A 12,500-nucleotide genomic window follows, 5' to 3' on the forward strand; every position below is an offset into this window, starting at 1 on the left:
CTCTGCGACTTGGGGAAATCTCTAATTATGAGAAACCCCAGACCCGGACTGGTGACCGCCCGAGTTAGACCAACCAAACACAACCCAACACAAATTTTCTGTGAAATCACAACCACAACAACCAGGTTTACCACGTCTCACTGCAGAAAACGGATTTTATTGGCCAAAAAACCCAGCAAGTCCAGTTCTGATCCTGAACCCAGTCTGGCTCGGGTTCGGGGGCTGTGCTGATTTCTCCACTGAACACCAGCTGAACATCTTCACCGGGATGCATTTAACCGTGAACCCTAAATCTGAAGCTCAGTAAACGGTGTTATTAAGCTAAACTGGGCGTTGAGTTCGCTCGGCTCAGCTTATCTAAACGCCTCCGGCAGAACTGGAGAGTTAATAACAGACTAAAGTTCAGCGGCAGCAGCGGCAGCGTTTCCCTCGGGTCTCATGTTTTAAAGCGACTATTCGGAGTTTCGGTGGGCTTTCGGCTGTTTTAGTCTAACGGGGCTAAAGTTAGCAGCTTAGTCGAATTTTCCGTTCCACCTTAAATGGCGCAGCAGCTTCACTCCGGCCCTCCTGATGTTTCTGCTGTCTCCGCAGCACCATTTAAGGTGGAACGGCGAAGGGGACTAAGAAGCGGACTTCAGCTCGGGGTAGTTTGTGTTTCCCGGCGTTGGTTCTGGAGACCCGCTGCCTGACACACCGAGCCGGCTACTGAGCTCAGCGGGTCTCCGGCGCCGACCGCTCAGCCTTCGGCCAGTTAGCTGTGAAGCTAACCGAGCCAGCCCCGCTCACTTACCGCTGCAGTCTCTCCGCCGCCGCCTCCATCTCCATCTCCATCTCCGCGGGCTCCATCTTCACTCCGTCCGCTCAAAAACAGCCGCACTGCGTGTCCAAATCTCCTCGCGCCGAGATTCAAAATGCACACGCGCCCGTTCTGCTCTTCCGCCAATCGGCGCGCGCCTCTCCGGCCCTGTCCCGATTCACGCCCGAGGACCTCGCCTCCTCCTCCTCCTCCTCCTCCTCCTCCTCCTCCTCCTCCTCCTCCACCTGCGCCTCCTCCTCCTCTGCCGCCGTCGCCTCCTCCTCCTCCACCTCCTATTCCTCTTCCTCCTTGAAGCGCACGCTGTCGCGGCGCTGTCGGCGCGCGAGCGGAGGGAGTGAACTCGGAGTGTCCAGCGCACAATTAGGACACTTCACCTCGCGCCCCGTCAGCTGCACACGTCACTACCGCTGAACGTCACCGTGGAATCATAACCCGTTTAATGGCAGATTTTTGGGATCGAATCACGAATATATAATATTAATATAATATTAATATAATATATAATATATTAATATTAATATTGCCTTTTAAGCGTGTTCGATTCTGCACGCGTTAATTTTGTGCATTTGGATTTTGCTGCTGTTGGGAAACTTCTATGAACCCTGAAGCGGTATCGCCACCTGCTGGTGTGGCGCAGCTGCTCGACAGCACGCAGAACAAATTGATGTGTTGAAATATGTTCTGAATAGCTCTGCCTGTCTGTCTGTCTGTCTGTCTCTCTCTCTCTCTCTCTCTGTCTCTCTCTGTCTCTCTCTCTCTCTCTCTGTCTCTCTCTCCCTCTCTCTCTCTCTCTCTGTCTCTCTCTCTCTCTCTCTCCCTCTCTCTCTCTCTCTCTCTCTCTCTCTCTCTCTCTCTCTCTCTCTCTCTCTCTCTCTCTGTCTCTCTCTCTCTCCCTCTCTCTCTCTCTCTCTCTCTCTCTCTGTCTCTCTCTCTCTCTCTCCCTCTCTCTCTCTCTCTCTCTCTCTCTCTCTCTCTCTCTCCCTCTCTCTCTCTCTCTCTCTCTCTCTCTCTCTCTCTCCCTCTCTCTCTCTCTCTCTCTCTCTGTCTCTCTCTCTCTCTCTCTCTCTCTCTCTCTCCTATCAGCGCAGTATAGATTATGAGCAGGTAGCGCGGCTTCTGAGTGAGACTGTGTAACCCGGATTCAGTCAGACCCACAGTCTCTGTATCGGCTTGTGAAATCAGCGTTTTCAGAGTTTGAGTCTGTAGTGCAGTAAGGAGTTTTGAGTTTCCACGTTATAGAGAGGAACAAAGACAGTGGTGAGAATCAACACGTTAGTACCAGATCAAGATAACGAGTATCGAGAAAATGCTCTGAGTGACATGAGAGGCTGAATAAAAGCAGCACCGAACATGTAGTTTAGTTATTAATGTGCTGATTAGAGAAAACACGGAGCACAAAGACCAGCTCTGGGCTTCTGGGCTGAGAGAGAAAACTCAGAGCCATCAAGTCCTGTCTGACGTGTCTGGCCTCCTTCTGTGAAACTCATCTTCAACCTCACTGTGAAGTTCCTTCCTGGAAGAAGCACAAACTGGTCAAGGCCTCCTCACAACTACAGGAGAAGATCTGCTCTGACCAAAGCTGCATCTGCTATTTGTGTATGGTTGATAAACACAGTGCACCCCCCCCCCCCCCCCCCACCTGTTCACCTGAATACAGATACTAATTTCTGTGTTCTGAATGGTTTTCTGCTACACCCCGAACAGTTTGAGGATCCAGCATAACTGGAATAATGAAAAGGATCAGGACACAGTACGATCTGCTGTATGAGTCAATAAACTGTAGGAGTTTATTGACTGAAATATGAATCAACACGTCACGATGAGGTTGGAGATCCAGGCCGTATTCAAAACAGTAGCGCCACCTAGTGTCAAAACTAAGAAGTACAATAGAATCAGGCACAAGTTTCCCGTGTGGCCATATTCCATTACATTTTCAGAATTGGTAGTAAGCCACATAAAAATGGACCCAGGGCTGCAGTTTGGAGACCCCTGCTTCACATGTAATGCAGCAGTGACTGGAGCTGCTCACAGAACCGCTATTTCTGATGTGCTGCTTCATTTACGGCAGAGCGACTTACAGTTTGATCATTTTTACACAGGTAGGTGAAGGTGGTGTTAGGAGTCTTGCCCAAGGCCTCTCAGTGGTATAGTGCAGGGCGTTTATCCAGGCAGGGATTCAACCCCAGTCTACCCTGCAGAAGGCAGAGGTGTCACCCACTACACTATCCAACCCCACGCTCACTGCACTCCTGTTCATCTGTGAATGATTGTTCATAACATTTTATAAAGGATGTTTGCTCTATGGAAATTTAAACTATGTTGTTTACCTTCAACTTTTTCTTTACTGGACATCCTATAAAGGGTGAAACCCTTTTACACTGGCAGCGCTTGTTTTCCTCTGAAATCTGATCAGATCTGAAATGACATCTAAATATCTCAACGTGTTAAAAGCTGTAAAATACCTAAACATTCCAGTTTAAGTTTAATCTCTCCATAGCATTTTAGACTAAATATGATAGTTCATTCAGTGCAAACACTGTGTTTTTATTTATTTATTTATTTTACTGAAATCTGAAAGGAAAATATATAAAATGCTTTTTTCTTAAAAAAGGAATATCTGTGCATGTTTACAGCAATTAAAAACAGCTCATGTCACAAATGTGCTGCGTACAAACACACAGACTGGCTGATGATCACACTGACTGTCCATCCTCAGAAAGGTCAGGACTTTACGGACAGTTACAGACCCTTTTTTTCAGCTGCAGCCTCTTGAGACTCTTTCAGATTTCAGATTGTGGAGAAACAGGATCTGAACGGCTTTTTGCTCAGATGAAAGAAACGTTTCCTAAAAGAGTTTCTGACTGACTGTCACTCTCAGTGAGGAGTCTGGAGAATGCATGATGTTCACAAACGCTTTGCAGGAATGCAGACACAGTCAAACTGTGGCGTTCAGCAGCGTTACTGGGCGCCGTCTGCGTGTCTGTGGTGTGATGAGGTCTCCGACTGCACCAAGTACCAGGTACACTTTCATGGATGACACGTCCGAGTGTTAAAGTGCATTCGAGGTCAGCGCTGTTTGCTTTTTCTCTGTCTACTGTGCCCACTGTCCCGCCGTATGAGACGGGCCTAGGAATGACAGGTCATGTGTAAATTCAGGTTCAAACATATGGGGTTGGTGTTCATTTGTGAAGAGAAATATGATCTTCAATTCTTAATTGCAGGATTGTTATTGGAACCTCTAGTGCTTCACAGCTGTGGTTCAAAACTAAAGAAGCAAAAAATAAAATAAAATAAACAAATTTAGGCCATTATGCAATGAAAATGATGTAAGTGTTATTTTTCGCTGAACTATTCCTTTCCAAGTGTTCCAAATGGTGGAATGGTTAGTGTCTCAAGATGCATGAAGAAGGCTCTCCTGTTAAGGTGGATCTAAATTGACCAGTGAGTGAATCTTATATTAACTAAATTATTTCTAATTACCTTCTCAAGTCGACCTGCACAATACAAATAAAGAAAGTATAGATATGTGGCCCTCCTCTGGCCTACGTTTCTGTTACACTAAAATATTAAAATTATTCTTCCAGAATTCACACTGCCCTAGTCCATAACTTCACCTGAGTCGAATCAGGCCGTCTTCCATATGACCATTCCGAGGGAGCGAGATCAGAGGAGGGGAGAGTTGTGGATTTTCCTCTGACTGTTCAAAGCCCAAAATGGGAAACTGCCTCTTCTATAAGTCCCCTAAGCCAAGCTGGGTCCAGCCTCCAGTTTGTCCACCAAGGCTGCTTCTCCTTAAGATCTTTATAGAATTCTGCTTTCACAGCTTTCCGTCCTGCGTCTTACTGATCAGACTGTTAGATCCCGAATTTTAACCATTGGAATTACGGGACAACATGACTTTCGCTCCATCATTTAGAGATTTCATAATATGCTGAGGAGCTCAAAGGAGGCGTCCTTGACCAAAACAACTTCAAGTGTTAGCAGAAAGAAAACCTTGAGAACATCACACCTGCTTCCGTTCCAGGTAGGCTCGTCTCTGTTCTATGGCCTGGAGGAATGAGACAGAAACCAAGCCTTAGTGAACGCCTGAATACTCTGACAGAGTAATGCTTTCTAACACCTGTACATGAACACCTCCAAATGTGGCTTTATCTGGCTGCGTTGTGTTTGCAGGAAAAAGACACAGGAAAAAAAAAAGGCTGAAAAAAGTAGAAGAAAAAATGTACAGGCCTGTCGTGAGTCGTGAAAAGAAAGGAACAGATAAAATGTTAATGCACGTTAAGGTTGGCGTATCTAAGCATGTTCAGATCAGTTATCTGCTATTGTAAAGGTCGTGTAGGGCAAGGCCTTCAGCTTCTGTGCTGAATTATCGATGATTATATAATCAGTGATTATTTCTCACTAGTCGAGTCAACGTTTATTTATATGACAGCACATCAGCCGAGAGCAGCTCTGTCCCCAGCGGCCTCCGGTTTACAGGTGTGCTTTATTCGCTCCATGAAAGCTCGATTTACCCAGAATTAACGGGGCGCTCAGCCAGCCGGAGTTCGGTCACGCGCACGCCGAGACTCCCCCGAACGTACCGTTGAGCTCTCCGAAGGCTCGCGCTACCGTTTTCCACCGTCTATCACAGAATATTGAACTAAATACACGGAATCTCGCTCTAGGAAACACGTTAGAGTCTCTTCTATAGGATCGACCCCTTGGTCGCTCGTCAAGTGCCGCTTTTGCTCTTATTTTTGCCGATAAATGCCACAAGAAAACACAAGCGCGAAAGGGGGGAGAAGCAGAGTAAGTGGACAAGAACGGTGGGCGGACCGTAGAGTTTGACGGCGATAATACGATCGATTAAATCCTTAAATCTGCACTTCATATATTTTAGTCTGATGTTTGTTTTGTGTGTAGAAAGCGCCGCTGGATTGCTGCTCAATTTCGCTGTTCACTGTACAAAGACAATAAAGGCATCTTATCTTTTTCTTTTGTAATTTTGGCAAAAGACATGCGATTTATGAGGCTGTGAAATACTAATAATGACAGTGGTGACAGTGACACTGATTGTTTCGTGGCAGTTTCTGCTTTGTGTGTTTCTCTGTAGTGTCTGTTGTGTGTAGCTCCGCCTCCGGACCGGTGGTTTCAACTAGGTCCTGTAGAGGAGCATAAAAGCTGCGTTCAGCTCAGTCGAGTTATTCGAGCTCTGAGCTTCGGTTTTGAGACGAACTAGCGACGATGTCTGGACGAGGAAAGGGCGGTAAAGGTCTCGGTAAAGGAGGCGCTAAGCGTCACCGCAAAGTGCTCCGCGATAACATCCAGGGCATCACCAAGCCGGCTATCCGCCGTCTGGCTCGCCGTGGCGGCGTTAAGCGTATCTCGGGTCTGATCTATGAAGAGACCCGCGGCGTGCTCAAGGTGTTCCTGGAGAACGTGATCAGGGACGCCGTCACCTACACCGAGCACGCCAAGAGGAAGACCGTCACCGCCATGGACGTGGTTTACGCCCTGAAGCGTCAGGGACGAACCCTGTACGGCTTCGGAGGCTAAACGCTCGACTCGATCAACGAGAAACACAACGGCTCTTTTAAGAGCCCCCCACACTCCCACCAGAAGAGCTGCTCCGCATGACCTGTTTAGTAGAAATGGGAATTCTAGTATTATACATTTAACTTCAACGTTGGGAGGAAGTTAGTAGTGATCTTACTTTAATACCAGAACAGAGAGAAGGAGGAATGTATATTTTGAGCGGTGAGTTACTGCAGGTTTTACAAAACGCTGTTGGAGTCGTTTAGTTAGTAAAGCCGTGACTGTTCATCGCCACGACTTCTATCTTTTACAGCTGAAACGGTCAAACGCAGCGCGGTTCTCCACCAGAACCCGGTACATCCGGTCAATTTCCTTTGAAATAAACTCAAATGTGTTACTTGGATCTGATTAACTCTGTAATACAGAATGATTTGAATTTATTGAATAACATTATTATTCAATTTTTTAAAGAAAAAAAAGTCAACAGCAGTTTGAGATCCAAAATACACAATAAAAACATTATTTAAGAAAAATTGAAGTGTTTTGGCAAAACCTCTCAAAGGTGTTTAAAAATGTGAACAATAACCAAAATAAATATTTTGAATAAATTTGTTCAGATGTGCTGTGCAGGACACCCAGTAGACCGGAAAGCGCGGGAAAGAGAACAAAGACGGTCTTCAGCTCGGAGGAGGAGAGCGGGGTGAAGGAGAGCTGGGGGTTGTCCGCCAAGCGAGCCGCTGATCATCGTCCAATGAGCGTTTGACAGCACTGTGAGGGCGGAGCCTGATCTATTTGAATATCGCAGTGTAAATAAGCCGCTGCCGGGCGCTCCTCCTCATTCTTCAGTCTGACTCGAAGAGGAGAGCCATGCCTGAACCCGCCAAGTCCGCCCCGAAGAAGGGATCGAAGAAAGCCGTGACCAAGACGGCCGGCAAGGGAGGAAAGAAGCGCAGAAAGACCAGGAAGGAGAGCTACGCCATCTACGTGTACAAGGTGCTGAAGCAGGTCCACCCCGACACCGGCATTTCGTCCAAGGCGATGGGCATCATGAACTCGTTCGTCAACGACATCTTCGAGCGCATCGCCGGGGAGTCGTCCCGTCTGGCTCATTATAACAAACGCTCCACCATCACGTCCAGGGAGATCCAGACCGCCGTGCGCCTGCTTCTTCCCGGCGAGCTGGCCAAGCACGCCGTGTCCGAGGGCACCAAGGCCGTCACCAAGTACACCAGCTCCAAGTAAGAAGGGACCCGCACTTCATCAAACCCAACGGCTCTTTTAAGAGCCACCCACGGCTTCGCTTTAAGAGCTTTTCTCTGAGAAGTAGTAGTGAGCCTTGTTCACCTTTTCCCGCGCGACTTCTCCAGCGCGCTCTGCCTCTGACACACATATTACTGTGTGTATGTAATAAACGCTGTTTGGTGTATTTAAATGTAGTAACACGGTTAATGTGCGGCCTGATGAGCTGCTTTTTGAGGGAAATGGCTTAACTTGTTTTTCGCTTTCTGACTGTGAGAGATTGAGAGAACTCAAACTGCATTAATAAAATAAAGGCTATAGTAAGTTTGATTTTATTTTTTATGCTGTCACAAAATCAATAATAAAATGCAGTAAAACCTGTCCTGTGACTTTTGACTCATCCTGTACATCCAGTTCTTAGGCTGGTGAGTTTAAAGTGTTGTTTCTTATCGCTGTTCATTGCTAAAATTTGTCATTTTTTTGTTTTTTTTTCCACCTCAAAAACACTTCCTTGTAAGTGATTATGAACTGGATCAGGTGTGCTGGGCCAGAGAATAGCTGGAACACTGTGTGGAGTGTGAAGAGCAGAATTACGGCCTTTAGGACTAAAGCAATGATAAGTTTGGATTTAGGATTTAGGCTCAGGAAGTATGAACAGGTGTGTAGCAAGGCCCCAGGCTTCTGCTGGATTTAGTCCAAGTAAAGGGGCTTTGAGTGAGTAGAAGTGCGTTTAGGGCAGTCATATTGAAGTTAGACTGAGGATAAAGAGTTTACAGCCAGGCCAGAGACGTCTGATGAAATGGGACTTAGTTAAAGTCTAAGTTACAGTCTAAGTCTCAGGGCTGTGATGCAGAGACAGGCGTCAGACTCCGATTAGATTAGATCCAGCTTTGTCACTGTGCAGTTACAGTTATAGAGCCAATGAAATGCAGTCAGCATCTAACCTGAAGTGCAAAATACAGCATTATTTACATTAAAGAATATCGATGTGCACAAAGCTGTTAGAGGAAATGAAAGCAGCCCTTACGCCAGGCTGTCCAGTCTTATCCTCTAAGGGCTGGTATGGCTGCAGGTTTTCACTCCAAGACTCAGACCAACTAATTCAATAAGTGAAGTCAGCTGTGCTGCAGCTTGTTTGGAGTGAAAACCTGCAGCCACGCCGGCCTTTTGTGAATAAGACTGCACACCCTGCCTTAGGCTGATGATAAGGTGTCAGGGAGTACAGGTGGGTTAAGAGCTGAGCCTTAGGCTATTGATGGTACAGGAAGCAGTAGTTTCATGTAGGTTTGATCTTTGTCTTCAAAGTAGTCAGAGTAAGTTAAAGTAGCTGTGGAGCTTGGCCTCAGGCTAGTGATGAAGTTAAAGTGAACGTAAGGCCAGGGCTTTGGCTCCTGATGTAGTCAAACACATACGGGGTTTAGAGCAACTATGCTTATGAAGTTGGAGTGAATCAAAACCGCCAGGCTGAGCTTTCTAGCTGTTGATACTTAAGGCTAAGCCTCAGGTTTATATAGTAGTCAGAGGAACAGCTGCTACAGCCCTGAACTCGGAGATCGTGAAGGTCAGTGTAGGGCAAGGCCTTTGACTTCCAAAGGAGACAGTGAGCAATATGATCTTTCCTGCTAGGCCACAGGCTTACGCTGTATAGAGAGGGACTGATGGTGGGTTTAGAGCTCGGCTTTAGGCCCTGGGCTTATAGTGAAGTTAGAGTAACAGTAGCTCCAGGTAAAGAACGTCAAAGTAAGCTTAGGGCAGGGCATCAGGCTTGTGATGGAGTGAGAGTGAACTGAGATGTATCATTAGACTTCTGATAAACTGAGAGAACTAAAATCAGGTGCAGAGCTCAGCTTTGAGCCCATGTCGTAGAGTAGGCCCAATCAGACTTACAGCCAGGCCTCAGGCTCATCATGCAGTTAAAGCCATAGCAGATTTAGAGCGAGGCTTTAGGTTTATGGTGAAGTGAAAATATATTTAGGTCAAGAACTTTGATTGTTGCTGAGGTCAAAGTAATCAAAAGCATGACGGAAGCTAAGACATGGGACTATTATGTAGTTGGAGCGAGCCATAGGAGTGTTTTGGGCCAGAGCTCAGCTTATGGTGAAGTTAGTCAGAGAAGAGTGAGGTTTATTTCTAGTAAGATTATAAGAAGTTTATGGTCACTTCCCACTAGGGTGAGGGAGAAATTAGAATAAAGTTAATTAGGGTGAGAAGGAGCTTGGGGTTTATTTACCACTGGTCAAGTCAAAGTTTATATATAGCGCTTTATACACCAGCACAGCAGCAAAGAGCAGCTCTGCCCACGGCGCCCGCTTGCTTACGCGTGTGCTTTACTCGCTCCAAGTAAGCTCGTTTTACCCGTAATAAACGGGGCGCTTGACCGCTCGTTGTTCTCCCGCGCCGTCGCCGAGTCTCTCCCCGAATGAGTCGTCGAGCTGTCCGAAGGCTCAAGTCGCCGTTTGCCACCATTTTCCACCGATTATCGCGTTAAAAGCGCCGCATCTCGTTCGGAGCGGCGACCGCGCGGCGCCTTTTTGAGCGCGCCCTGCGAAACGAGGCGTCGCTGCGCGCTCATTCCCGGACTCGGGACACACGACAGAGCCTCTTCTAGAGGACTGAGCCGTTGGGCGCTCAACAATCGGCGCATTCGCTCTTATTTTACCCGATAAATATCACGAGAAAACACAAGTGCGAGCGCGTCACTGAGGCACGGCTGCACAGCGCCCGCCGGGTTGAGTCTACACCGTTCTCGTGTGGCTTTTAAGGGGCGGCCCGTCGCCTGAGAGGGAGGTTCCTCTGAACAGCGCAGCTCCGCTCAGTCTCGCTCCGCTCGCAGCAAAAGCAGAACGATGGCAGAAGCCGCTCCCGCTCCAGCCGCCGCCGCGCCGGCCAAAGCTCCCAAGAAGAAGCGCGCCGCCCAGCCCAAGAAAGCCGGCCCCAGCGTCGGCGAGCTCATCGTCAAGGCTGTTTCGCAGTCCAAGGAGAGGAGCGGCGTGTCTCTCGCCGCCCTCAAGAAAGCTCTGGCCGCCGGCGGCTACGACGTGGACAAGAACAAGTCCCGCGTCAAGATCGCCGTCAAGAGCCTCGTGACGAAGGGCACTCTGGTGCAGACCAAAGGCACCGGCGCCTCGGGCTCCTTCAAGCTCAACAAGAAACAAGCCGAGCCCAAGAAGAAGCCGGCAAAGAAAGCCGCGCCAAAAGCCAAGAAGGCGGCCGCCAAGAAGCCCGCCGCTGCTAAGAAGCCCAAGAAGGTAGCAGCGAAGAAGCCCGCGGCCGCTAAGAAATCGCCGAAGAAAGCCAAGAAGCCGGCGGCCGCCAAGAAAGTCGCCAAGTCTCCCAAGAAAGCCAAGAAGCCCGCGGCCCCGAAGAAGGCGGCCAAGAGCCCGAAGAAAGCGAAGGCGGTCAAACCCAAAGCTGCCAAGCCCAAGGCGGCGAAAAAGGCCGCCCCCAAGAAGAAGTGAACGCGCCGTTTTACCTTCGTGTCCCGTTTTCCCCGCTCAAAAACGGCTCTTTTAAGAGCCCCCCCACATTTTCCACTCAAGGAGCTCGGTTTTCTTTCGCCCTGCACAAAGTCTAGAACCTCCCAGGTACCTGCAGGTGATCGATGCAGTAGCTGAACTGTAGCCACATGGCTGAGAGTGTGAGGGGGGGACTGGGCGCAGTGCAGGCGAGCGGTGTGAGCGTCTGACCGGCGCTACGAACATCACGTACATAGTGAATGTGTAGCGCTGCGTTAGTGGAGTAAGGGTTAAGCGGGAAGATCACCGTGTGTGTGTGTGTGTGTGTGTGTGTGTGTGAGAGTGAAAAGCGTTCTGCTCAGTTTTTACCCAGAACTACTAACTAAGATCAAGCCGCGCTCCAGTGACATGAGGGGCTGAATAAAAGCAGCACCGAACATGTAGTTTAGTTATTAATGTGCTGATCAGAGAAAACACGGAGCACAAAGACCAGCTCTGGCCTGAGGGCCTGAGGGCGCTTTGGCCTCGATGGAGCTTGGTCGCCACCGTGTGGTCAAAATGTGAACCTGCAAGCAGCGGAATAAGAGACAATTTGGTAAAGTGTGGAAACGTCGTGTTACTGAGTGACTTCCTGAATTACTGGGTTTGTGGGGCTCTGGAAATAAAATGGGAATAAAATGAGAATAATTTTAGTAATTATTACAACTAAACCACATCATTTCATACAGTAGATCAGCATCTGCAGTAAGAGGGCAGTTGTGGGCTGGAGGTTAGGGAACCAGCCTCGTGACCGGTTCGATCCCCAGAGCCGACAGCACATGACTGAGCTGCCCTTGAGCAAGACACCTAACCCCCAACTGCTCCCCGGGCGCTGCGGATTGGGCTGCCCACCGCTCCGGGCAAGTGTGCTCACTGCCCCCTAGTAATAGTCTTTCTCAGACTCGCCAGTTCACGGTTTGACCATAGGATGGCAACCAAACGTCATCTGTGAAGTGCTAAGAGACACATCATTTATTTCCTTCACAGACTCTCATGACTATTATTATATGTATGTATAATCCACATCTGTGTGTGTGTGTGTGTGTGTGTGTGTGTGTGTGTGTGTGTGTGTGTGTGTGTTATACACACGTTATTATACACACTGTACTGTAAACACTACACACTGTCCTATACACATGTTATTATACACACTGTACTATACACACTACACACTGTCCTATACACATGTTATTATACACACTGTACTATACACACTACACACTGTCCTATACACATGTTATTATACACACTGTACTATACACACTACACACTGTACTATACACACGTTATTATACACACTGTACTATACACACGTTATTATACACACTGTCCTATACACATGTTATTATACACACTGTACTATACACACTACACACTGTCCTATACACACGTTATTATACACACTGTACTATACACACTACACACTGTACTAT

The 12,500-nt window shown here is 47.9% G+C and overlaps 4 protein-coding genes across 6 annotated transcripts in view; 3 read left to right on the plus strand and 1 right to left on the minus strand.

Moving 5' to 3' along the window:
- ercc6l (excision repair cross-complementation group 6-like) overlaps positions 1-935 on the minus strand; it is a 13,162-nt gene extending 12,227 nt beyond the window's left edge. For all 3 annotated transcript variants that reach the window (XM_037533401.1, XM_037533400.1, XM_037533399.1), the window contains exon 1: positions 791-935. In XM_037533401.1, coding sequence (XP_037389298.1) covers positions 791-846 — 56 coding nt within the window. In that variant the 5' untranslated portion in view covers positions 847-935. The remainder of the gene's footprint in view (positions 1-790) is intronic.
- Positions 936-6,019: 5,084 nt separating this feature from the next.
- LOC119262249 (histone H4) lies at positions 6,020-6,403 on the plus strand. Its single transcript, XM_037533425.1, has one exon. It carries the CDS (start codon positions 6,044-6,046, stop codon positions 6,353-6,355), a length of 312 nt encoding a protein of 103 aa, XP_037389322.1. The 5' UTR covers positions 6,020-6,043; the 3' UTR covers positions 6,356-6,403.
- A 30-nt stretch (positions 6,404-6,433) lies between these two features.
- On the plus strand, positions 6,434-7,939 carry LOC108415785 (histone H2B-like). Its single transcript, XM_037533424.1, has 2 exons — positions 6,434-6,556; positions 6,952-7,939. The coding sequence occupies exon 2, from the start codon at positions 7,202-7,204 to the stop codon at positions 7,574-7,576; it is 375 nt and encodes a 124-aa protein (XP_037389321.1). The 5' UTR covers positions 6,434-6,556; positions 6,952-7,201; the 3' UTR covers positions 7,577-7,939.
- A 2,308-nt stretch (positions 7,940-10,247) lies between these two features.
- On the plus strand, positions 10,248-11,090 carry LOC119262246 (histone H1-like). Its single transcript, XM_037533418.1, has one exon. It carries the CDS (start codon positions 10,420-10,422, stop codon positions 11,029-11,031), a length of 612 nt encoding a protein of 203 aa, XP_037389315.1. The 5' UTR covers positions 10,248-10,419; the 3' UTR covers positions 11,032-11,090.
- Positions 11,091-12,500: the final 1,410 nt, after the last annotated feature.

Source organism: Pygocentrus nattereri, chromosome 23 (assembly GCF_015220715.1).
Source record: "Pygocentrus nattereri isolate fPygNat1 chromosome 23, fPygNat1.pri, whole genome shotgun sequence".
In the NCBI taxonomy this organism is placed as follows: Eukaryota; Metazoa; Chordata; class Actinopteri; order Characiformes; family Serrasalmidae; genus Pygocentrus; species Pygocentrus nattereri.